We start from the raw sequence: 27,775 nt of genomic DNA, 5'->3' as shown, positions 1-27,775 counted from the left end.
TTTCGGTGTCTTTTGTACTCTTTATACACCTTCTTCAGACAGACAGTTAAAAAGGTAGCATCCTCCATACGAGTTGCCAGTGATAAGGCTCTCAGTAGTGCGTTAAAAGGTCTTCTCCTTATCTTTACCGCAAGTTCTTTATAAGGCAATATCTTTGCATCAGTGCCTACTGTTATTTAAAAGAGTGAGTATTTAGGTTTCCATTCATTTATCTTGTCCCATCCTTGCCGTGATGGTCATATCGTTTATGAAAAGCATAAATCAATTCGCTGACATGCAGTTAGTGGGACTTTTCTTAAAAGTCTGCCCCTCCTTTATTGAATGTAGGGAATTTGGGCACCTCTGCTTTTCAAATCTGGCCGCCTCACTGCAGCCCTTGTATCCACACCACGCTTGATCGTGGTCAGCAATATTTTTCGACTTTGACCCAGTCTTGTGCGACTAGATGTCCGCGATTGGTTCTTTGATCTTTTAAGCGCTAGTTTTTACCAAACACAGTAGCAATTCATAACTCTAGTTATACAGATTGGATTTTTGTCACAAGGTATAATTCACTACTGCTGGCATTCAGCGGTTCAATATTACTATTTAGATTGTTATTGTTATAAATTACTCTGAAAGGCTTCACTTGATAAACAACACAAGTATCAATTTAAATTACAAATAATCCCCAAAAACATTACAACGCCACATTCCATACTACACTGCATTAAATCTGATAGCAAACACATTATAGTTAGATTTCCTTGGACCTTGTGGAAATAAAATGAGCTACAATCCATATAACCAAGAAATAGCATTAATCTGCTTAAATAGTAAGCATCCCTCTTTTTTAAACATTTGGATTGTGTTTACTATACTCCCACACATGGCAGTACTTTTGAAAAAGACAGCTGTGCATAATCAGAATGTTAATCACAAACTCTGTAATTATTCTCGTATTTGCAAATTCAAAACTAAGTATAACAAAAACACTAAACAAAATATTAGTTTTAAAGTCGATATGTTCCAAACGTAGCCTACAAAGGAACACAGCTGTAATTGAGCGCCTACAGTAATTATGTTCAAATTGCCAGTGATATAAAGAATGCTCCATACAGCAGGAAGAACTTTTTAGAGACTGTGCCTGCTGAGATTCCAGGCTTGAGATGTGATGATTTGGGTCAGACTGGTCCTGCCTTAATGCAGAAATTAGATGATTTGCCACCCTGGTATTCTCGTTGCCTACAGCAAATTAATCCATAAAATGTTTTACACGATAGGGGGTAGTAATCGTACTCAGTTGTACCAATGAAAAAAGGCAATTTAAGTAGACAGCAATCACGGATGCAGCCTGAGCAAATAATCAGTGTATGCCAAAGGGATCTAAAATTCACATAACACTCTACTGTATAATTATCATAATTATTGTTATAATAATGTTCTTGTTTGTCACCATAATTAATATTACTAAGAACTCCCCTACAAAAAGGGAGGGGAGAAACTTCAGGTCCAAATATAAAACTAAGAGGTCAAGATTGCCTTTGAGAAATGTATGGAGTAAGTATCCATCATTGCCTCCTGTTCCTGTCCAAGTGACCTGAATGAGTCTGTAGCTGAACTGGGTTCTCCTTTACTTTATTCAGTAATTAGCAAACGTGTCTTACTGTTAGTTACACATTTTGGTGATTGTCATAAGACCTGAATGAAGCCTGGGACATGGTTTACTTTCTGTAAACTGCAATTGAGAAAAGAGGTCCAAAGAAAATAATAGAAAGCCTAATCTGGGTGAAGTACTTAAAACAGAAATAGGTAGACTGTACATCCACGAAAAACAAAGTATCCCCCATTAGAAGTGCAAAATGATAGACTGCCTAATTAAATAGTGAAAGGTTGGTAGATAGAAGAAATTGATACTCTTTACTGTCCTTTGAAAATGTATAATATATTGTGTTGGTTCACTAATGAACATATTTCAGTATCTGTTTTCCATTTAGAATGTATAAATAACTGTTTGTTATTCCCTGTCGACTTAACAAATGAGGGTGGCACAGAAATATTGACTTGTAACTCAATGAGAAGTATGGGGTGAAAAAATCACACTGAGTTTGAAAAATATCATGAACATAACGAGAAAACTAAACAAATACATAGACATTGAGACTAATTAAGATTTTGTTGAATTTATGTGCTAAGGAGAGAGTGCAGGTATATGGTTATGTTGGTGTGAACAAACCCATTGGTTTCAGTCATTGTCACCGTGTGCATTCTTCTCTAGTGGTGATGGGGAATAGAGGTCCCTTAGCAGTGCTAGCACAAAGGCCAAATTGAATTGGTGGGCTGTGTCAGATGGGGACAGCATAATTCTGCTATTCATCCAGCCTCGGTAGCTGTGAAGGATGGCCCTGAGAGTAGAGACTGCGCAGGCCACACATGTATCTTCTAGTAAGCTATGCTGACTGTTTTAAGCAGATCTTCCTATGAACCAAAACAGTGTAGAGAGAAGTGCTAAATGTCTGCAGTGAACCTGCACCCCAGAGAGAAGCAGCGTCACTTCCTGGACTTCAAATCTCACCTTGATGTATTAATCAAACCAATCCATTTGCGGACTTTACTTTCCAATATGTTTACCTCTTTCACTAATCCTTTGTCACACTGTTTCATTCACCTCATGCAAAACATCAACTTATTTTGTGCTCCATGTACTCTCACCTCCTCAGTTTCAAGCAGCTCTACATGTACCCTCTAGGTCTTAAAGAACTTTGGATTCTGCATTATTGTTTTAAACACAACAGTGTCCACAAGTAGCTCCCAATCTCATGGTTTGTTGCTGGTTGGCTTATTTAAAAAAACTGAGGATGGGAGCAAATATGCAAGCTGAAGAAGCACATTTAATTTTAAATTTGAAACAAGCACTGCTGGACCGGTAGTACTATGGGTCCAACCTGAGATGCCATAGACTGGAACAACTCACTGATTCCTGGAACAGGTAGAGCAGCTTCCCCTCTGTTGTGCATATCTCTCAAGTTTTATTGATATTTTTATCTTTTCTGTCAGGGCGGACTATGTTCTATCTCCAGAAATGTTCCACGTCTGAAAGTTGACTCATGGGCCTCACAGTATCCTGCATCTATTCCTGTCCACATTTGTTAAAACAATATGGAGGACATATTGTCTTTCTGCAAATTTCGGTTCAACTGGCATATTCCACACTGCCAGAGCATGTTAAACATCTATTTACCTTTATTGATGGTTTTATCCTTTACGTTTCTGTTAGACCTGGCATCATTGGCGTGGGTCTCCCTTCCATTTTTGCTGTTGCCTCATGTATTGTTGCTGGTGTTAGATGCTTTGGGCACTGTGCCACTGCTATCCAGTGCCACAGTGCAAGTGTTCCCTAATGTAAATTGATGTATTAATCAGTGGTTCTATGTTTGGCTATTTGGTTTACTTGTCAGACCCTAGTCTAGTGCACTGAGTGTGCCCAGGGCATGTAAATCCAAATGCTGCTAGTGGGCCTGCAGCACTGGTTGTGCCACCCACAGAAGAAGCCTTGTAAAATGTGTCTAAGGTCTGCCATTGCAGAGCCTGCGTGCAGTCTGGTACTGCCATGCTGACTGGGCAAGTGCACCACTTGCCAGTCCCTAAACCATCCCTTTTCTTCATATCAGGCACCCCTATGGTAGGTCCAAGGGCAGGGCTCATTGTAAGGATAAGGTAGGGCATGCCCTGGTGTGTGTGGCATGTCCTAATAGTGAATTACAGCCATTTTCGTTTTTCACTGTTGCAAGGCTACCTGTTCTCCATAGGCCTGAATGGGCAGTTAGATTATTACATTTTATAATCGTAACTGACTCAGGGAACATGGTAGAAATTCGAGTTTAGTATGCCTGACTCACAATGATAAAATACATATTTTAGTGAAGTTGGTTTCAAAATTCTGTGTTTAAAAATACCATTTTTAGAAAGTAGATATTTTGTTGTCTAACTATCCAAGCCTGCTCTGCTAGGTTGCGTATTCCTTGTCTGGAGTTTGAGTGACAGGGCTGGGAGATTCCAGGAGACAGGGTGAGTCCGCCCAATGGTGAATAGAGTGATCTGCCTCTAGATGGGAGGGAGGAGTTGCACCTGGGACCTGAATAGGACGGTGCCTGCCCCCCACAGTGCTGGATCCACCCCTTGTGGTGCATCTGATGTCTCTGCCCTGCACTGTGAAAGGAAAGAAGGATTCATGTAAACAGAGCGCTCCAGAACTGGTTTGGACTGGGCAAAGGCCCTTCTGCCCTCGTAGGTCAAAATATTTTGGGGTATAAGTATTGGGACCCTGATCCCAAGAATTTAGATCACTTTGGACTACAAGAAGAAACCTTTGCTGAGGAGAGGAACCTGAAGAAACTGAGGAGAGACTATCCCCGAGCTGAAGTGCTGCTTGGTTGCCTGACTGACAAAGAAAAGAGAAAGAACTTTGTGTGCTTTATTTTCAACTTGTGAACGATCTCCAAGGGCCTCGAAAAGTGCTGGCCTCCTGCAGAAGTCTCAGGGGCAACAGACTTTACCCACCAGCTTCCTAAAAAGTCTTCCTGACGTGCCTGCAGCTGTGCTGGGCTTTGTGGGGGATTTGCTTGTCGCAAGAAGCTGGAAGATCGAGAAGCGTGTCGCAGAACCGCCGCTGCCGCTTCACAACATGAAGCGCCCCGCATCACCGGAGAAGAGAATCAACGTCATTGCAGACACCGACGCATCACCGGGAAGCGTGACGCAAGAGAGAAGGACCGACATCGCCGCAGACGCCGCCGCATCTCTGAGAAGCGTGTCGCAGGGCCTGTCGCGACTCATCACCGGAGAGGAGGATCGACATCGCCGCAGACGCTGCCGCATCACCAGGAAGAGTGTTGCAGGGCCTGTCCCCGCTCGCATCATGGTGGAAGCAAGTCGCATTGCCAGTAGAGAGGATCGTAGTCGCCGCAACGCTTGGAAGCTTGTCGCAGGGCCAGTCGCGGCTCGCATCTTGTAAAGTATCTCTCATCGCCGGAGAAGAGGACTGACGTCGCTGCAGACGCCGCCGCATCACCGGGAAGCGTGTCATCTTTATTTCTTTGCACCCGAACTTCACCGCATTTCCATCACTGCAACATTGCTTTTTGTGGAAGCGCAACGCATCGTAAGGTACATTGACGTAAAGTGTCGCATCTTAAGAACTGAACTGAACTAAGCTAAATCTTCCATCTTCAAATAACAGTATTGCGTATTTTTGTTGTTTATGGTCTTGCTGTAACTCTATATAAAGTATACTTATTTTTTATATAAAACCTGTGTGGTGTCCATTTGTAGAGATGTCACTTGGTTACTGTATGTGGTCACAGATGCTTAACACACTGCCTCTGAGATAAGCCTGTCTGCTCGTGCCAAGCTACTAAGGGGGTGAGCAGGGGTTATTTTAGGAGTGTAATCCCCTTATCCTTACTAGAGGCAAGGGTCCCTATTTGTCACAAGTACCTACCTGTGCCAACTACAGACCCCCAAATCTAACAGTTTCCAATTAACAAACTGTTCTTTTACTTATCAGCTTGATGTAGATGTAGGAATAAAGGCAGTCACTTCCATCACATTCCTGAAACAAAGTGTAAGCCATCTAAGCCCCCCTACTTCTTAGGCTTTTGTGACTGGGATGCAAGTTCGACAGATTATGACTGAAGCAATACTTGTTTCATGTGACCAAGCATATCTCAGTGCTTAAACATTAGATCATTTTTACTGGGTTCCTCTGATCCTTATGATACTATACAAATATTGAATTATTCAGACATGATAAGTAACTTCAAGGCGTTTGTCCTCGGACTTCCTCAGCATCTCAAAAAAGCAACATATTTTAGGTCCTATGAAACCTGCAAATCTAAGGACCGGTTTCTGGCTATTAGCCTTCATCAGCCTGGATAGCTTGACTCCAGTGGCGTGGAGAGCCTGGGACTTCACTTCTGAGCATCCCCAGCCCACTCTGGGTGAAATTGCAAAAAACACAGTTGATGTCCTTGGATGCTTGATTCCGGTTTGGGAAAGACATGGTTTGGTAGTTCGGACTGGACTGTTCCCATGAGGCACAGGGTCAGAGCTGATTTGCATATAGCCAGTGTCTAACCCAGGGTGGTGTGGAGTGCAAAAAAACGATGGATTTAGGCCCAGATCCTTGTACTGGGGTGAATGTATGACATTGTTCTACATTTTGTCCATCAACTGTGTTTTTTCAACTATCAGGCATGCTGCACTGATTGTGCCACCCACTTAAGTAGCCCTTTAAACGTGTCTCATGTCTGTCATTGCAGATCCTGTGTGTGCAGTTATAAAATGCAATTTAGATCTGTCAGAATAAACATGTTGCCAGGCCTAAACCTTCCTTTTAAATACACATAAGTCACCCTTAGGGTTGGTCAAGAACCTCCCATAGAGCAGGGTACAATGTATTTAAAAAGCATGACATACTTTTAAGGTTTACCTGCCCTGGTAATGAAAAACTCTTACATTTGCTTTTCATTACTGCAAGGCCTATCTTTCCCATAGGATAACATTGGAATTGCCTTATTACATGTTACAAGTATAACTCCCAAATGGGAACACGCTCATGCTTCTGGAATCCTAATTTAAAATCCTAATTTATTGTGAAGTTGGATTTTAAATTCCAATTCTAAAACCGGCATATTTAGAAAGTTGGCATTTTTTTTGCGTTAGCCATTTGGTCACATGGCTGGTTGTAATTGCATATTCCTCCTAGACAGCCCCCCACAATGGACGCGTATGTGTTACTGGATGGGCCATCACTGCCAGGATGGGAGGGAGGAGCTGGGACAAGCCTCACTTACACCTGAATAGGTTGGGTCCTGTCTCCACACAAAGGGCCGCATACCCCCTGTAGTTATTCTGGAGCTAGGGCAGGGAAGGCAGGGTATCTGTGCACTTATAAGGCATGCCTCTAGAAGCTTCTTCCCACTTTAAAGGCAACATGAGGTATAAATAATGGACCTCAGATAGCAACTCCTCAGTACACTTCTGGGCCTGTGGATACTCAGCCAGGAAGGACTGCTGTGCTGCTGATGGGCTGCCATGCTGCTGGACTGCACTCTGCTGTACTCCTGCTTTGCTGTACTGACCTGCTGGCCTCTTGCCTGGGTAAGAAGGACTGGACCTGCACCACTCAAACCCAGAATGACTCCAAGGGCTAATTGGCTGGCATCCTGATCTGAAGCCTCAGATACCTAACAGGCTTCCAACAAACTTTCATCTGCACCTGGACTCTGCCATCTGTGAGTCTACCCTGCCAAGCGGTGCCACGCCAGTCCTAGACCCTTGGAAGTGGGCTTAAGGTGCTTTGCCCTCCTCTCTGGATTGAACCTTAAGGAGAACGGAGAACCAACGCATCCCCACTATTGTGTGGATTGTACCCATCGCAATGACCCGCATGGCTTCTGCCACTCAGAAAGTCTTTGAACTGCGCGATACATCCTTGGTGCAGGCCCACACATTCCACGTCAATAGCAGCCTCAACGACGAGGACGGACTCCACATCACGGCTCTTCTGAGACGATGCATAGCCCTGACTGTGCACAGCAGCCTCGATGCCAGACTTCGAATCCAAATCTCCCGCACTCGATTGTTGTCGGCCTGAACTTGTGATTTTGTCCAGGGTTAGTGCGACCAGATATTCTGATAGCCAGAAACCAGTCCTAGGATGCTTGATTCCGGTCCAGGGAAGACATGGCTTGGCAGTTTGGGCTGGACCGTTCCCATGAGGCGCAGGGTCAAGGCTGATTTGCATATGGCCATGTCTGAACCGGGGTGGTGTGGTGAGCAAAAAAAACAATGGATTTAGACCCAGATCTCTGTACTGGGGTGAATGCCTGACATTGTTCTGCATTCTGTCCATCAACTGTTGTTTTTGTATTTGTCACCCCGAGTGGGACGGGTATGCTCAGACGTGAGTCCCGTGCTCTCACGCCACTGGAGTCAAGCTATCCTGGCTGAAGACGACTGAAAGCCAGAAACCGGTCCTAAGATGCTTGATTCCGGTCCAAGGAAGACATGGCTTGGCAGTTTGGGCTGGACGGTTCCCATGAGACACAGGGTCAAGGCTGATTTTCATATGGCCAGTCTGAACTGGGGTGGTGTGGTGAGCAAAAAAACGATGGATTTAGGCCCAGATCTCTGTACTGGGGTGAATGTATGACATTGTCTGCAGTCTGTCCATCAACTATTGTTTTTGCATTTGTCACTCCGAGTGGGACGGGCTTGCTCAGACGTGAGTCCTGTGCTCTCCACGCCACTGGAGTCAAGCTATCTTGGCTGAAGATGGCTGATAGCCAGAAACCGGTCCTAGGATGCTTGATTCCGGTCCAGGGAAGACATGGCTTGGCAGTTCGGGCTGGACTGTTCCCAGGAGGCACAGGGTTAAGGCTGATTTGCATATGTCCATGTCTGAACTGGGGTGGTGTGGTGAGCAAAAAAACGATGGATTTAGGCCCAGGTCTCTGTACTGGGGTGAATGTATGACATTGTCTGCAGTCTGTCCATCAACTGTTGTTTTTGCATTTGTCACTCTGAGTGGGACGGGCTTGCTCAGACGTGAGTCCCGTGCTCTCCACGCCACTGGAGTCAGCTATCCTGGCTGAAGACGGATGATAGCCAGAAACCGATCCTAGGATGCTTGATTCCGGTCGAGGGAAGAAATGACTTGGCAGTTCTAGCTGGACGGTTCCCATGAGGCACAGGGTCAAGGCTGATTTGCATATGGCCATTTCTGAACTGGGGTGGTGTGGTTAGCAAAAAAACGATGGATTTAGGCCCAGATCTCTGTACTGGGGTGAATGTATGACATCGTTCTGCAGTCTGTCCATCAACTGTTGTTTTTGCATTTGTCACTCCAAGTGGAACGGGTATGCTCAGACATGAGTCATGTGCTCTCCACGCCACTGGAGTCAAGCTATCCTGGCTGAAGACGGCTGATAGCCAGAAACCGGTCCTAGGATGCTTGATTCCGGTCCAGGGAAGACATGGCTTGGCAGTTCGGGCTGGAGTGTTCCCATGAGGCTCAGGGGTCAAGGCTGATTTGCATATGGCCATGTCTGAACTGGGGTGGTGAGCAAAAAAACGATGGATTTAGGCCCAAATCCCTGTACTGGGGTGAACGTTTGACATTTTTCTGCATTCTGTCCATCAACTGTTGTTTTTGCAGATATTCACAGTTGTCTCTTTGAGCTTTTTGGTGCTATTTTCCTTTACAACTTTCAAATTTAATATCTGCAGTTGTACTAATTGGATTTTTGTTGTTTTAGTTATGTTTTATTTATTAAAGAAATAATGATCTATTCTTTGTGGTCAAAATAGTGGAGCCTCTTTAACTCAGAGCAGTGACCTCTGCAGGTCGGGTTTCCCGGGTCTATCTTGTTCCAACTATCTCTATCGCAAATTGCGATTCTTTAAATGCAATGTAGGTAGCACAAAATAATTTGCACATTAGCTTACGGAATCGCTAATTACCACCAACTTCAAGTTGGTGGTGATTAGCAATTTCTGTAAAAAAGCACTTTTTTACAGTGTCATGTGGCACACATTTATGCCCTTGGGGCATGTATCTGCACCACATGTGCACACATGCACATTTCAGGGGTGCACCAGAGTGTCCTTCTGACACCCTGGCACCCTTGAAATAGCCCCAGCTATTTGCGATTCTTTAATAGCGAATCGCAAATAGTGAATATCTTCCCATTCATTCCTCTGGGCCTCCTAGCCCATAGGAATGAATGGGTAGGTATTCCTTATTAACGAATCCCAATTTGCGATTCATCATTAAGGAATTGCTAATATTTTAGCGATTCCTACCTACATAAAAATTTGCGAGTCCTTAATAGCAAATCGGTAAGATTCGCTATTAAGGACTCGCAAATTTGATATTACCTACATCGGGCCCTATAACACTACATCCAGAGAAAGAGACAACAAAGATTCGTTAATCAAGCCGTACAAACCCAAGAGCACCCTCCTTTTATATTTTGTTACCCACATCTGTATTTATGATATTTGCCCGTCACAGAAATCAAAGACCGCTAATGTCATCTATGCCATTCTCATAATATATCCTGCAATATATTACATTCTATTCACACAGGAATGTGGGAAAGGAGAAGAGTGGAGTTGACATTTAGTGTGGCTAATGATCCCAACCCACAGTTCCGAGGTATGTCGAATCAGATGTAAGTGATGCCTGTATATGACATTATACATACTCCTTGCACTTGCGATGCATCAGTTGCCAATCTTGTAGTTAAAGCCCCGGTGCTGTTTTTAGGGTCATCAAAATAGCCGACATCCTAAAATCAATGAAACACAGTGAGTTGCATTATTGAACTCTTATATTAGGTAACATAAAATGAAATAATAAGAAATATGCATTTGCTCATCTGACTAATGCTTTGTAGTATTCATGATTTGGACGATAAACCACATAAATCACAAAGTCACTGACAAGTTGTTCTTATTTGCTTAGAGAGGCTCACTCTGTTTCAGAAACACTCAGAGCTAGGGGCAGATAGTGTTGCTAAGATTAACAAGGTTCTTGATCAGAAAGTTGTTCCCACGTACTTCACCCCAATTATGTTACAGCTATTTGTACAGCGGATTAACCTAACCTGGCTGCATATGTGCATCGGTAAGGTGTACCTTGCAGTACCTGAGAGTCAGTATGCTTTGCTCTGTGGCTCGAGGAAACTTGGAAGCCAAAGCTCTTCACTTACAGAGAAGTAGCACATTAGAAGATGAGTAGGATACGCATGCTAAAGTTAATGAGGCAAGATTGAGGTGGGCAGACTAGCGGTATAGGCGCCTATAGGTGCTGTCTTTTTTATTTTTGGGCTTTTGGTGCTTTGGTGGTACATGAAGGGGGGTGGATCTGACGGGCAATGATAATGGGTAGTGTCATGAAGGGCAGCTGACAAGAAAGGGGAGAGCACACTTAAAATGTTGTGCTGAGAGTGACACATTGGCAATGGGTTGGTCTTTGATGCTGAAGTGGATAGAAACAACATAGCAAGCAGGAAATGTGTGTATGTGTGTGCCACTAGAAGCAGTAAGAAGTGAATGTGGCATGTATGTTTTATTACAGTTTTATGTACACATTTTTCCTTATAAACCCAGTCAACAATCCCTTGGCATTTTGGTGCAATTCTGAGTTCCAATGTGCGTCTGCAGATGTCTTGCTTTTCCCAATCAGTAGTATTCAATATAGGATACTGTGACCTTCAACCAAGAACGTGTGAGTGTACTTAAGGTGAAATTTATCTGAGATGATATAAGTGTTTTTTTTCATTGCATTGGTTTCATGAGCATTGAGTCTTGTGAATGTATACTGAATCTGGGCGTGACCAGCGTTTTTTGACTGCCAGGTGAAGCGCTCATGTTAGTATCGCCATATCATGCCCCAGATTACAGACCAATGTCTCCTAATCTCAGTGCATATCAGGATTGACAGGGTCCTACTTAAGCTTCTGTGCCCCATATCCAAGTGTAGTTGTCCTTGTATGTCCTAGCTTATGTGAGTCGCCCCAGCCCCAATACCATCTCTGCAGGTCTAAGTGCCATTGTCCTGTGTCAGTGTCTATGCATGTACACTTTAAGTGTAAGAATATTTAGAATATTCCCTTTCAGTAGCAATGTACTCCTACTGTGACGCGGGAAAATGTACCATAGGTACCTCTTAAGGTACAGTGCATTTCGCTGGCCCTAATGTGGGCCGTGGGGAAATCCATTTTCAACACAAGCAAGCAGAGTTGTGTGGTACCCCAGTGGAGAAAGGGGCACAAATGACACAAGAGGGTGAGGAAAAACGATTGGAGGAGAGGGATTCCTTATTGTAATATTTCCCTACCAGGGTTTAATGGGCAACGGGACATTTTACTTCCAAGGTGATGGAGCAAGGTTTTGCTCGTAAAGAGGCTTGCTCGGACTCAATACTCCCGAAATAATATATAATATTCTAATAAACATGTTTTGTCTTATTAACAATGCAAAACACAACATTTCTAGTAAGTTGGGGAAGCTTGACAATGTGCTTCTTACTAATCGTAACTCGAGTAACCTAATATGGCCACCGCAACGCGGGAACTTTTCTGCGCATGCGTCTGTCACACTCACGTGACATGACGTACTTTCTACTTTGATGGTAAAACTTTGCTTCTGCGCACTAGAACTAAAGATGGCTGCTCTATGTTTTCATGTGCTAACGCTTGATTTGCTGCTTTTATTAAATTGTTCGTTCTGCATAATTCCTAAACGCTGTAGTCAAAATAAAGTAATGGGAATAGAGTAGAGATAAGTGGTATACAGTGCATTAATTTCTTCTTTGTTCTAAAACTGTTTCTCTTTGACTTTGCTACTAGCTCGTATTTGGGCCTGATGTGTCATTGCTGAACTCCATCTTGAGACTCTCAACGCGCATGTACTGATTTCTCCCGAGTCAACAAGCCATGGCATTGAATCTATGCCAACAACAGTCTTGCCTGCGATGAGCCTTGGAAAATGAACTATTGACCCACGGAAAGGAAGACAACTTACCAATCTTCGTATAAATTGTATTTGGTATTGAAACATCCATTGTTGGGAGGAATAAAAGTGCATGGGAAAATAAAACTATGGGAGGGAACATTATTTGAATATATGAATCAAGTGACCTCATAACTGGTATGGTGTAATGACCTCTCCTCGTCTTTTGACCAATCAAATTGAGGGAATACACACATTTGCACCATTGGGGGTGGTACACTGTACTGGAAAATGGTATAACTAAGGTAGGCTTAGCTAGTTAGATTGTCCGAATAGCTGACCTGTCACTGACCCAAAGCACTCAATAGGCAATCAAGAGCAGAGGTGCTGGCGGAGCACTCTGTCAGAAGAAACCGATAATCCAATCGGTGTTCCGGAGGGAGAAGATTCGCTAACCCAATCGGGGTCCAACTGTTAGCCGCAGTGAGGGGTGTGACGCTGGCGTTGCACTTAGCTAAGGGTACCTGTTTCCAACCTGAATCCATCCTAATTTGGTCATCACTGGGCCTGATCTACACTTGTGCTGTCTTACTGGCATCTGAACTACTAGAAGTCCTGTTCTTTATCCCAGCCCGTGGCCAGGGTTGGTCTTCACACCATTCTAGGTAAATATAAAATTCATGTGGGTATGTCATTGTATTGGTTCCCTTTTCTACCCTCCCTATGTTTAAATGCTTAAAGAAAGTCTCATAATATTTTTTTGCATCACCTTGCTTTGATTATATTCTTCTTTAATTGAACAAGCTGTGACTAATTTAGTACGGACTCTGACATTTAAGAATTTACTTAGATAAAATATTTAAATCTTTTACGAGTCTGTGGTTATTTTAATGAGTGCAAATGTTTATATACTGCCTATTATTCTAACTCCCTTGATCCCTTAGGATTGGTAAGTCAAATGGTATAGGTCCTAAATGGAAAATTAAAATTCTGATTAAGCGTAGGTTTACCTGTCCAAAGTGTGTATGTGTTTATGGGCCAAGGTGAGTATGTGTAAAACGAGCAGGTGATCCCGTGCTCTATCAAAGGAAAACCAGAGACGTGCGTTTAGAGTCCCAATATACCATGTTTGATCAAGACACGCTAGGAAAATACCAAAACGGATGGGCACATAGTGTTGAGCTCGGATCTAAAAACATCCACAGAAAACAGCACACCTGGAAAATGTAATAATGATTATAGATCAAATTATATGGCATGTATATCAAATTATATGGCACCTAGATACATTTAAAAACGTCCGCAGCTGAGGCATGAACATGACTATCTGAAAATGTAAATAAGCAAAACACATATATACACTACCTGTCTTAAAATTGCTTTGAAAGCCATGTATCGCAGCCTCTTTGTAAGAATCTCTCCAGCTTTGCCAAATGTGAATCCCTGTTTAAGAGAAGAAACATGCATAAGAAAAGTGCAGTACTTGCTTACAGATCTCTCGTGTACAAAACCTTCAATTTTAGTGTCACATAATTTAAAATGTGACTATGTTTCCGATGTCTGTGCTATGCTGGCAGACTCTTGAGCTATTACTCCTATATGTGGCCATCATTAACATTTCTACTGAGAGTAAAGTCTCCACATTTTTTAATCATGGATTGAAAAGCTTCAAATCTTTCAAAATTAGACGTAATTTTGAGGCACCCCCTATACCAATTACAATTCTGAGTGCGAGAAAGAAGCATAAATAATGTGATCCACAGTCCCTGTTTTCCACGGGTTGAATGCATATACTTTCTTCTATGAAAATTTTTCCGATTTTTCGTTTTAGACCATTTTGATGAAACATGATTCAAATAAAGCTATTACATCCATAGTGAAATACATGTTCAACCAACATGTGTTTTGTGGTTACCAACTGCATTTTTATGTTGTACAACTTTGGAGAAGCGAGACTCCGTGGCTCGTGGAGAAATTCTGATCTCTCTTAATAACAGGAAACTTTATTATAGGTTGCTTATAAAATGGGTGTCATTTTTCCAAATAAAAAACGCGCATGGGTCAAAACTGAAAATCAGTTCTTGTGTTTATACAATTTCCATAAATAAGGTGAATCAATAAGCTCGCATGGTCATGTACCAATAGCACCAGTAGACATCGAACTGCTACTATACTCATTCAAAATATAACTCACCTACAGGACTGAAGTACTATTCCCATCAGAAACCAGTGGTGAGCAAATTGCACACCGACTGGCTTGCGGCAGGGGATGCATTTTTGTAATGCAACTTATGCTCTGACAGGTCATATAGTTAATTAAACATTTGGAAGGGGTTGTAAATGAATTGCCTTAATACATATTGATTAAGTAGGTCCCAGTTTGAGATCTCCCCGAGATTGGTTGCAAATGCAGGAATGGAGACCTTCAAGGTCACAGAAGGGAAAGTTGTTTCCCAAAGTGAATAGTGCTTCTTTTTTTTATAATGCAAAGAAAATGTTTTGGCGGACACCGAGGAAAGCAGGCAGTGATATCTGCTTCCCCCGAGCCTGTATAAAGGATTCCCAAAGAGGAAGTTGACCCACAGGGACACATTACCATTTGAGAATCTCATACCTCTGAGGTGTTGGCATGTGATCGATGGTTCGCGCCTTAAAATGACGACGCAAATCAATGATAGATTTCTCTCTGAATAGCAAATAGAGGGAAGCTCCACTTGGACAGGGTCGCTAAGACTCTTTTACAAGTCCGAAAAACTTATCTGACTAGTAAAAGGGATTTTTTTTTAACTAATAAGAAGGTTTTCTGCTGTCGCAATCCATGTGATTTTTGGGAGTCAATCTTTGCGACCGCAAAATATCATTGTACATCTGGCCCTAAAGTTGTAACAGTAGAAAAAGTTGAGTTGTATTCGAGGCAACATTAGAAAAAGTCTGGATGAAGGCGAGCTTCTCCTATCTTAATGGCACAAAAATAAGGTCCTACTACCGAATGTCAAAATGAGTTAGTGATTCACTATTAGGACGGGGCGTGTTTAGGGCATTCCTTCCTAATACCGAATCGCAGTGCTATGTAAAAAATGGTTTGTGACCGGAATGTGGTTGAAAAATATTCAATTTGTTCTCTCATGATCAGATAATACAATCCTGTATAGTCACTCACTTTACTGCCCAACAACTAGCCCTCCAGAGCCTTAGTAGCACACTCTACAAAGTCAACCTGTCTGTTTGAGCATCCTGTTAGAGGACCACTTTGTCTGGTGAATGAGGGATGGGAGTTACCTCTCAAACCCCATAAACAGGATATTGCGGACTATGTACTTGGTCTCCGCTCCGGGATGGCTGAGTACATAAAAAAGGCATCCAAAAACAGGCTAGCCAGGAATTACATAAAGCCTGGCATGACCAAAAGGCTGTACTGACTGTTTATCAGCCATGACAGAAAGTGTGGGTGTTGTAGCCTGTGGCCGCAGCAGCTCTCCAAGACAAGTGGAGTGGGCCCCACAATATTGTTGAACAGAAGGGAGAGATTACCTACTTGGTAAATCTTGGAACTCTCAGGAGCCCCCATAGGGTGCTTCATGTAAACAGACTGAAACCATATGTTGACAGGGCAGACATGGGCTTGCTAATGGCTACTGATGAAGGACAGGAGGAAGAGAGTGACCTACTCTCTCAGAACACTGATGATGGATCAGTTGATGGAGTAGCCTTGGCAGGCAGCCTCACTGATCAGCAGCAGACTGATTGCAGACAAGTACTACAACGGTTCAGACATATGTTTTCACTGACTCCAAGTCAAGACTACCTGGTGCACTCATGAAGTGGACACTGGGAACAGTCTGCCTGTTAAAAACAATTCCTAGAGCAGATGAGCTCATAGATATGTTGGCCTCTGCCGAATTTCTGAGCACATTTGATCTAACAGCTGGCTACTGGCAGATCAGACTAGCTGATGATGCAAAGCCAAAGAGCCAATAGGTCTCGGCTTTGGGACCTTATAAGTGGTTAGCCACAGCTAGTGGCTTTGTCAATGTCTTTAAGCTCTGTTGTAGAGCATTGTGGCTGCTGTGTAGCATGTTAAAAAGTTATTATAAAAAAGTGTTGTAAGCATTTTTGTTACCTTACATATAAGCACGAAAACATTATGTACAAATGAGGATCTTAAGAGGCAAAAAGGGCTGGCATGGAGTTAGTGGCATGATACTGACTCTGTAGCTGCCCTAGTGACCCTTCAGGGTTGTCAGTCTGTTATGACATCTACCTTTTTGTCTGGATGGATGGATGGATGGGTGCAGCGGAGGCTGGATGGCCGAATGAATGCACAGATGAATCAGTGGAATTTTTGTAGCTATTTGAAATAATCAAAGGATGGATGAAAGGATGGAAAGGTGAAATGCTAATGACTAGGTGGGTGGAAGATGACTAGATCGCTGAGTGGATGTAATGGGGAAGGAAATTTCATGGAAGGGTCAGATTTATCTGGTTTAGTCACACAGTGTTATTAGAGGTTTGGTTCAAAGTGGGGGTGTTTTTGTTTTCTGACTGCACACCTGAAAATACTTTTAAAATACTTCAGAGTCCATCTATAAATGCATCTGATGGTGAGTAACACAAGATGCGAATCTTTTATTTTCCCGAAAAATAAAAGACTCCATTAAGTAAAATCGCATTTGGAAATGTATGGACTTGCACTTCCTTCTGACCTCAAATCTACGATAGTAACATTTAAAAATAATAATAATAATAATAATAAGGAACACAGAACTAAGGGGCCCATTAGGATGGCGGGTGGATTGCCCCCGCCAGGCTGGCGGTAGCCAACGCCGGCCTGGCGGGGGCAATCCGCCCGCCATCCTTGCCCTAAAGTCCCCCCGCCATATTAGGATGGCGGGAGGGGGGGCCGCAGCGGACGGAAAGACCGTCCTCCGCTTTTCCGCCCCGGTCGCCTTGCGGCCGGGGCGGAAAAGGCCTAACATGGTGGTGGTGTCTATTAGACACCGCCAGCCATATTAGCATGGCCCGAATATATGCCATTCTGTGGCGGCATGCGGTCTTCACTTCGGGGGCCCCCTGCGGGCCCCCGAAGTCAAGGAGAGGTGGGGGGTGCACACGGGGGGTACCTGTGGTACCCCCCAGCATTTGCATTAACAAAGCTAATGTTGTTTGTTAATGCAAATGCTTCCTGCATGTTTAGCATTGTGGCGGGCGGTGCTGAGAGCACGCCCGCCACAATGCTAAACATGCATGATGCGCCCGCCACTGTGGCGGGTGCATCCTAATCCCCCCCACGGGACCCCCGCCCTTATGGCGGGCGGTCCCTAAGACTGATAGGATGGCGGGCAGACTAAGTCCGCCACCAATCCTAATGACCCCCTAAGAGTTGTGTACTAATCGTATTTGGCACTGATTATATAATTGCCACAAAAAGGTGGAGAAAATTAAAATGACCAGTGTGGTAAATATTCACGGACAAAGGCGTAGTCCCAAAATGACCTCTTGGTGAACCTCAGTGAGGTTCTGAAGTGCAGCCGAGACCCTGGCGTTAAAACATTATTCACAGCTGACACAGTGCTGCTGGTTAATAAAATACCACACCCATTTGCCGCCATTAAAGTAGACAATAATGCATGGTTTTCCTGCACGTAGACCTACTAAGTCTTGTTACTTCTTTCCCAGTTCCTTCAACACAGGCAACATAGCTGCCAAGGTTTCGGATTGCTAAGTGTGACACTGTCGGGTTTCCAGAGTAATTATGAGTGACATTACAACGACTATGAGTGACACTTTCTCGCGAGCAAAATCAAGCAATGAAGCCAAGGAAAATATTTTAATATCACAAATTACCCCCATTTGAACAACGAGAAACCCTAAGAGGATCCTAAAACTTATGCAAAGCACCAGAAATGGAAGGGAACTAACCAAACACATACTCAGCATCAGAAGGCAGGCAGGCACAGACGCATCTAAGAAGATGATCTCATTGCTCTGCTCATTCAGGACCTGCACTAGCCTAAAAAAAACAAAGTTTATAGCATAGCAAGTGCAACTAGGAGCTTATACCATCACTCTGTCTCTGGTTTCTAATCCAATAAGGTAAAAAAGAATGCACGGAAGAGACAGCGCAAAACCTGGAGCTGTTTTGCTCTAAACATGCGATAGTGCAAATAAATGAATAAATACAAATTGCACAAAGGTGTAAAGCAAAGTCCTAAAAACAGTTGGACATTACATTATACTAGTTTTGCACATATTCAAAGAAAGAATGTTTTGATTTATGACACATGGTGGTCATCTACTGAGCCCTTTCAAAACAGAAAACAATTTTTGAAAATGTAGATTTTCTTTTTAAAGATTTGTTATATAAATCTGTCACTGCAAATGGATTAGCTGCTACCTTTATTATTTTAACAATACATAGATGCAGAATAGAATGCAAACAAGGCTCGTGGATGTTACAAAAGTAATTATGCTTGTGTAGTGAAGAAGTTTGTTCTTTGCCACCTGTGTTGCTGGGTGGCCGGAAGAAAAACAATCAACAAATCATCCTGCCTCAGCCACACTACACCAACTCCCCAATACCACACCTCCATGCCCCCCGTTCTGGCCATCAATTATTAGCATGCTGCAGAGCATCAGTTTGGACTCCAGTCTGTTTCCTACGTGGGGCCCAGGCCCGGTCGACTTCAGCTTCCCAAAAAAGAAAGTGATAGGCCTCCATCTGGATCTGAGGCGCTTGCTTTACCGAGCCACCGGGAAGCTGGACCCGAGTGGGAAGCTGTAGAAAGCAGCAAAATACTATGACATTTTAGTTATGCATTTAAAACAACCAACCTGAGCACGAACAACCAATAAATAAAAAACGTGACAAACTGTGTTCGCATGAAAACAGCATGAAATACTTTTTTTTTATGGACTAAGCCTGTGTCGTTTGGTTTGGTTTAAGTAAAGCCCTCAAGTCATGTCCACTTCCCGCAATTGCAGTGTGCGTGCGCTCGTGCTAAAGTACACAGACTTGTTACTTTAGTCAGTGCCAGCACCACCTCTGCAGCCTGGCGGAAAGTAAAGTGCGAAACAGTAACTGAACTTACTTTAACTTGACGTCTTATCTCGGTCTTCTTTACAGTCAAGCCTGACTGTCTCACACAGTCTCCTCTCGTGTCACTCTGGCAGACTCACTGTAGATAACAGTCACAACGCTATGAATTAAAACATATTATCCTAAAACAATGATGAATACCTGTCCATGAGTGAAACGCACTCAGAGCAAGCCACCATTGTTTTATGTGCAAGCCGCCACGACTTTTCCGGCACTGGACCGATACAGGGACTCGTGGGTGGCATGAAAGCCGGCTGCCGCACAGGCTGCACACACAGTCGGCTGGGTGAGGTCCGGCGTACGCATGATCGCTCAGAGGCACCAACGAATCGGGGCACAACACTACTAACGGTGTGATTGAGTGAGCACTCAACTCTTTGCTGCCAAACGCTAAAAAACATAACTGCCGCCCGCGCACCCGTGATGTTTGCCTGCCGGCCCAAAAGAGCACAGACTGGGTAGTGCCTGGTAGTGCTTAATGACTCACTAAGTGACAGCCGCGCCGCGAATTTCAATGGAGCCAGCACGGAGCAGGATACTACAATACATCGTAGCAGACAATACACACGGACATCATTAACTGTTTACGAAACTGCTGGTGGCAGCGCCCGGGCCGGCAAGTCTGCAAAAAAGCAGCAGAACCGGCGCACAGATGTCACAAGCGCAGGCACACGCACTAGCAGCCGGCGTACACAGTTTCAGCGCTGGTACAGCACAGTGAGACGGTGGCCTTAAAATGCGTGACAATGCATTTCAGTGCGGTGTTGGGGAACACTACACTGAAATGCGTTAGTGTCACTTTTGATGCGTGATACTTGACAGGCATGAGGCAAGGGAGCTGTATTTAGGTTATTTTTTTCTTTCTTTGAAGGGGCTCTAGCCGATTTAAAACTCTTCCCCTGCACAATAAATAAGCTGCTCACGTGTCCGGATGCTCATACAAAGTTAAAAGCCAACAAGCATGGGAAGTGAGGACAGCGCACATCTAAGAAATGAATCCAATCACAGAACCATCGTCCGCAAACTCCTGAAGATGCATCTGACGGTGCGACCATAAGGTACAAGTCTGTTCGATTACAGCGTTTTACAAAATTATTATTTGACTCGGCAGTCACTGAGACCGCTTTATTTACCAGCATATATTAATGTAGTTGGCTACGATATGGTGCGCGCCTCATATCACGTCACTGTCACACCGCTTTCCACAGACGCAAACATACACAATATGAAAACAAGTCACATGACACATACCTACATATTAGTGACCTCAATTTTTTTCCTGCACATTTTACGGTTCATCCACAATTTTCCAATGAAGACCTTTATAACATTTTAGTGAGGTTGAAACATAGATGAATCTCAGTTTTTGGTCTGGATTAAAATACTTATTGTAGAGTGTACGATGTTTAACCCTGAAAAATTGGCCCTGACTAAAATCGAATACCCCAGACAATAACTGTTTCATTGAGGGTTGTTCTATTTCACTTCCAATCACTCTTTTCGCAACTCATGTTCAGTGTACTGTTTCACATTTTGGAGCACCTTTCCATGACTTAGATGTCATTTTCTTCAGTAATGGCATTCGAACACATGATTGTGAGTTCCAATATGTTCTTTTGTATAGGTTTCGTTTTGGGAATATATTCATGAATTTCCCTTGCAAGATGGAAGTATTGTATTGAATGATTGCAAAGGAACTGTTGTTTTGTTTTTATTTTTTCGTTGTGGTTGGCAGCAGAGATGATATGATGGGAACTATTGTTGGATGATGGTGCAGGGTATCCGCAGTAGGGGCTGGGCAGGTATAGTGGGTATTAGTACGACGGTGAAGGGCAGGGCTACTATTATGGTTGGTAGGCATTGGTAGGAAATGCGAGTGATCCCGAGAAAAAGTCTCACCTCTTAGACACTGAGAATGAATGAATGAATTAATGAATAACCCTAGATGCCAGGGCCTAGCCACAAGTGCTGCCTGTGTATACTGGTGAGGTGCAGACTGGTTGGTAATTGGCATGGTTGGCATCCTAAATGACAACTGCAGTAGTAGGGCTGGCACTGTGGGGACGCGGATTGCACGCCGCAGATCCAACCTTCTCTGCCACCGACCTTGTGCCCTCAAGAGCCCTACAAGCCTTCATCATCAGTTTCCTTCTTTTTAGATCTTGCCTCACCTGCTACGATATGTTTTACAGTTGGCACACTAGATAGACAGCGTGTTGGTCAATGCGGCTTTGAGGTGCTAGGCGCCTCATGATGATGTCAGCTGGGGGAGTTGTGCGTTGTTGAAAAGTGCAAAGCGCTGCTTATTCTCACTGCTTTGTGAAGGTATCACAGAACAGAGCGAAAGCAGTATGCGGCCGAGGCAAGCTGGGTATTTATAGTAAAGATTGAGGAATTTAGCAATGAGTCAGAGGCAAAGAACGGGAGACGCAATGCAAAAAAAAAAACGAGGGGGAAGCAGGAGAAAGAGAATGGCAAATGGAGAAGAAGAAGATGCGGAATGTGATAAAGGCAGAATGCCTCGGAGCAGAGAGGAAGTAGAGAAGGTGGAGGGAGGAGATGGGGTGGGCAGCAGGGGAAGAGATCGGGTGTGGGGTTGGGAGGGTAGATAGAGGCTGTCTCCCCGAGCTGTGGCCTGTAAGGATGACAGGAGGGTTGTAACTAGCCCACATTCAGCAGATGAGGGGACGGCTTCAAAACACAAACCAAGGCACCGCTTGAATTAGATCTCGGCTGAAATCAGAGAGCCGGGAGCAGCTGGACAGGCACAGCACCAGCGGCTGTGACTGCAACCACTCCACACAGTCTGAGGCCACAAAACAGCACACAGCTAGATTCCACAACAATGCCTTCAGAGTGAGAACGCTACACTGATGAAAGATTGACGCACAGCACAGAGATGGAACCAAACCACCATCTGCGCCCACAAACAGCGACAGTATTAGAACCCCATGAGTGGTTTGCATGCGCAGTAAGGGTGAAAAAAAAAACCAGCGATCTCAGAGGGATGATGGGGGCATTACAGCCACCATGCTTCCACTTCCGGGTAAGGAGCCGTGTGAAGCACGACTTAAAGAAAAGACTATAGGGACAGGTCAGGCAAAAAATCCACTCAGCCAATGAGGGAGAAGATAAACATTTACAAATGCAATAGGACTCGTATTTACGCAAGCCCTATTGCATTGTAAACAAAACTGCGATCGTGCAAGAAGGCAGGAACGGGAGTGGGTGAAGGGATTGTGGTGAGCAGAGAAGTAACAGACTGCAGGAGGGAATGGGGGGAGGCAGGGGAGCAGAACTGTCTTAAAAGTAATGGGGCCGATAGCCATGGAGGGACAAAAATGACATCATGGCTGTCAGGAGGCGGGACTAACTTGCCGAACACCAATCAGAATGCAGCCTTTACGAATTCAGCCAATTAAAAAGATAGCCGGAAAGTGGGCGGAGCTATCCCCACTATACTGTATACAGCATCTCTCGACGAGACAGCGCATGCGCTGCCTAGTCCGAGACCTAATAAGATTTACAGGCATCCTGATCATGTCAGGGACTGTAACAGCTGGCCACTGGCAGATCAGACTAGCTGATGATGCAAAGCCAAAGACAGCATTTTCAACCCCTAGTGGACATTATCAATTTGTGGTAATGCCCTTTGTTCTGAAAAATGCACCTGCCACATTTCAAAGGTTGGCGACTAAAGTCTTAACAGGCCTGGAAGCCTTTAGGGCAGCTTATATCGATGATATTGCTGTCTTTAGCTCCACCTGGGAAGATCACCTGATCCACCTGAAAAATGTTTTGGAGGCCCTGCAGAAAGCAGGCCCAACTATCAAGGCTACTAAGTGCCAGATAGGGCAGAGTCAGGTTGCGTACCTGGGCCACCCTGTGGGGGGAGGCCAGGTTCAACATTGCAGAGCAAAATCCAGACCATATTGAACTGGGTTGCTCCAACCACCCAGACTCAGGTCAGAGCTTTCTTGGGACTGACTGGGTACTTTAGGAGATTTGTTAAGGGGTACGGATCCATTGTGACACCCCTGAATGATGTAACTTCTAAAAGAATGCCTAAGAAAGTTCAGTGGACAGTCAGCTGTCAAAATGCATTTGATGACCTGAAGCAGGCCATGTGCACTGCATCAATTCTGCAAAGTCCTAACTACTCCAAAGAATTCATTGTCCAAACAGATGCATCTGAGTAGGGGGTAGGGTCTGTGCAATCACAATTGAATGATGAAGGTCAGGACCAGCCAGTAGCTTTTATTAGCAGAAGGCGGACCCCTAGAGAGAAACGTTGGTCAGCTATTGAGAGGGAGGCCTTTGCTGTGTTTTGGGCTCTGAAGAATCTGAGGCCATACTTGTTTGGCACTCACTTCACAGTTCATACAGACCATAAGCCCCTATCATGGCTAAAGCAGATGAAGGGTGAAAATCCAAAACTGCTCAGGTGGATCATTTCCCTACAGGGGATGGACTATACAGTGGAACATAGACCTGGGAGTAACCATGCCAATGCAGATGGACTCTCCGGATATTACCACTTAGAACATGAAGACTCAACTGGTCAAGGTTAGTTTAATGCCCCTGTGTTGGGGGGGAGGGGGTGGGGTTGTGTAGGAGAGTAGGGTCCGCTTCCTATGGTTACCCCCACGTATTGCTGTGTTTCACTGGTTTTTCAACTTTAGTCTGGCTGTGGCCCTGCTAATCAGGACCACAGCCTAGCTGTTCTCTCTCTAAAATTGATTCCATGTACATTAGGTACATACCAGATTGGTTATTGAGTTACCTTGTGAGCCCCTAGTATATGGTACCTTAGTTACCAAGGGCATATGTACCCCAGAGGCCTACCAGGTGCTGAAGCATGTATTATGCCACCCCTGGGAAGCCTCCCAAAATGGCACCACAGGTCTGTCCTTGCAGCCTGGGTAAGGTGGTGTAAGCACCCCTTACTGGGATATAGTATACCTATATCCACCATTTGAAACAGACACATATTAACCTATAAGTCACTCCTATGACAGGCCTTGACAATCCTGAAGGCAGAGTGCTTGGTTTTGTGTGAGAGGGTGCCCTAGCATGAGCTGAGCCCCTCTGCAGCTTTCGGAATCCCTTCCTTATAGCAGTTCTGTGAAATGGCCATACAATATACTCTTAAATGCATTATAATCCTCGCGGTTAATGCTAACTTTGGTTAAGCTTTATCAAAACATGTTTGGTGTCAAACACTTTTGAATACTACCCTTCCACCACTTCTGGCATTGGGGGTAGCATTCTACCCTTCTAGAGGGAGAAGACATGTACACACTGGTATACCCGGTAATATTTCAAAGAGCCCTAGCATCATAAAATGGATGCTGCTGCCACTGACACGAGTCTGTCCTGCTGCTGCTGGACGAAACTCCAGCAGGGGAGGCCTGGACAATAGGTTTCCTGCCCAGGGAGGTGCTAGCACCTCCCCAGACAGGCTTTAGTGTATTGGGACAGGGTGGGTTGCATTCAGTGAATGCTTTTGAGTCACTGCCTGGGGCACACAAGGTGCTCCATGCATTTCCCAGTTCAAACCGGTTGCTGGGGCACTCAGCCCTAACTCTGGTGCAAAACTGGACAAAGGGGAAGGGGTGTAACCACCCCTCCCCAAGTCCTTCCGTAGGTGGCACCCTAGAATTAGTCCAACCCCTAAACTTAGTATAAGTATAGGAACCCAGTCCCTGAGACTTTAGATTATCCTGGACGAAACTCTGAAGACGAAATCCTGGACCTTCGACATTCCATATCGACTGGAAGACGGAAGAAATCTCCCTTGAGGTCAAGGAGTGACCTCCCTGTTCAAACAGGCACCTAAGAGCATCTTGCCGGTCTGCATTTTTGAGGCTCCCGCCGGATCCCGAAGAATCTGCGACACAGGACATAGACTTCCAGACATCTCTGAGGCTGACACGAGATCCCAGCAAAGCTGAGACCAACAGCCGACACAAGAGACGTGGGACCGGAACTCCTGGACATCCTGCAAGTGCACCTACTTCCCGTAGTATCTCGAAGTTGTGCATTGGGTTATTTGTTGCCCTTGCTCCGAGCACCTTTTGCACCGAAGCTGAAAGGCCTACACTCCATGAGTGTCCCGTGGGCCCGTTTTCTTCACCGCAGCTCGAGGCTCCTTCATGATCCCTAGTCCGTTGGCTAATGGGTCCCCGCGAAGGACAATCCTTTGTTTCTTGAGCTTTCCTGATTGCTCAGACATGCTCTGACTCCCCTCCACACGGTGAGTCCCTCAGGCCTTGCTGGTCGGCACCAAAGCCAATCTTTGCATCTTGCATGGGTTGCTGTTGCAAAGGCTTGTTGGGTCCAATCCGGATTCCGATGCAGCTTGACATCCTTTGTGGGACAGCTCGAATCCAGCTCCTGGTCGTCGTCGACGCCTCCTGGTCCTCGGGCTGAAGAGTCAAGCTTCACCTACTTCACCCTAAAGTACCCGACATCGGCTTGCATCTTCTTGTCACCATCCTGGTCACTGGCTAGTGACCCAGACTCTGTCCCCTCTGCTTTCAGGTTCTTCAGATCTCCGATCCACCCTTGGATCCACCCGGACTCTTTTCCTCTGGTCGCCTGCAGCACTTCTTCGAAGTTCTCCATTGGAATCGACGACGAAACCTGACACGAAAAGACACCTATGCTCTCGGCTTCCCTGGGTGAGGTAACACGAGTACTCCGGTGCTCCCGTGGTTCTTGACTCTCGAAGTGTCCTAGTCTAGAGGGGTTTCACCGCAGTCCACTCCTAAGTGTCCCTAAACTTTAAAATGATAACTTAAACTTTCCTCATAGAAGTCTATTGTGATTCGCGGCTGTGTTTAGACACACGTCCCCCGTGGTTCTCCTGCATCCCTACCTTGGGTGGTTCCTGGTTGCCCCAGCGGTTCTACAGGCCCTAGGCCTCACTTCGATCCCTCACGTGGTTCTTATACCACTATTTTAGTATATGGTTTGTGAGGCCCCTAGGGCAAAACATATACTGTGCTATATACTGTGTGCTATTTAAAGTTCATGTCGTACTTTTGCCTCTAGCCTCATAAAGAGACTAGAGGGGTTGTGTTTAGAATAAATACCCATATATTTGATATATACCTGGTGTGGTGCTCTTTCATTTGATCATTCAAGAGATTATAGACTGGTAAAACAAGCTGCTTTACATCACTCAAGACTTAGCCTAATGGCTGCTCTCCACGGCTACAACTAGGATAGCTTTCTATAAGGTTGTCTTAAACCTGCCATCAATAAGGGTCGTTTGGACTGGTGCAAGGTGCCTACTAGTATAGTGGACATCATATGCCAGGCCAACTTCTCACACACCAATTATTCTGAATTAACCGAAACATTACATGTGATGCATTATAAAACTCCAAAACAAATCATTTTCTATTTTCTAGCATTGATTTGCACATTAAGTGACATCACTGGTTTCCTGTAAATACTGTCTTGAAAAGAAAAATCCAGGTAAGATACTTAATTTCCCATCACCCATCTCCCCAGAACATAACATCCTTTACTGCCATCTCCCTACTTCAATCAATTTCTCAGGGCATCCCAATCCTGGATGTTTCCAGCAAAGGGTAGACGCAGACAAGGGTACCACGAGGTTGGACCCCTACTCAACCATACTGACAAACTCAACATAGAAAAGCATGTTGAGTGAGGACCCCTCCACAAGCTCACTTACACACTCAACATGGAAAAGCATGCAACCAAACCAACAAACTTCAAGGTTCACATCCTCAATCTTTTCTTCTCAACAATAATCCAATGCAAATCATCCATATGTCTGTACTGGGCTGACCACGTTGCCATTCCCATTCCCCTGCTCAGAATCCTATAAAGAAACGGAGGTCAACCTCGAAGAGAAGACAAAACCTTCAGATCCTTCAAACCTTACTCCATTAAAAACCTAATGCTTCAACCGACACCAGGGCACCGCCAGGTGCCAGAAGCCCGCTATCACAAGGAGTACTCTAAGTTTCTGCGCTATTTCTGTTGGAACTGGCCCTCTCTGCATTATCATCCCCAAACTGTTTGCCTTTACCCTCCACCTTTTATTGCTGTATTTGTTCTTGTTGGCCTTAGGACTCTCTTTTTTATCGCTGCCAACCAGTGTTAATGTGCTCACTCCCCTAAAGATGGTTTACTTGGCTT

General features: G+C 44.6%; 1 protein-coding gene across 1 annotated transcript in view; it reads right to left on the bottom strand.

Moving 5' to 3' along the window:
• The window catches only part of ABCB1 (ATP binding cassette subfamily B member 1), a 562,371-nt gene that overhangs the window by 76,336 nt on the left and 458,260 nt on the right, over positions 1–27,775 (bottom strand). Inside the window, exons 19-20 of the mRNA XM_078663595.1 lie at positions 13,867–13,944; positions 10,251–10,334 (exon numbers count right to left, since the gene is read on the bottom strand). Of these exons, the coding sequence (XP_078519721.1) occupies positions 10,251–10,334; positions 13,867–13,944 (162 nt within the window). The remainder of the gene's footprint in view (positions 1–10,250; positions 10,335–13,866; positions 13,945–27,775) is intronic.

This window comes from Lissotriton helveticus, chromosome 10, assembly GCF_964261635.1.
Source record: "Lissotriton helveticus chromosome 10, aLisHel1.1, whole genome shotgun sequence".
Classification (NCBI taxonomy): domain Eukaryota; kingdom Metazoa; phylum Chordata; class Amphibia; order Caudata; family Salamandridae; genus Lissotriton; species Lissotriton helveticus.
This window is presented reverse-complemented; position numbering and strand designations above follow the sequence as displayed.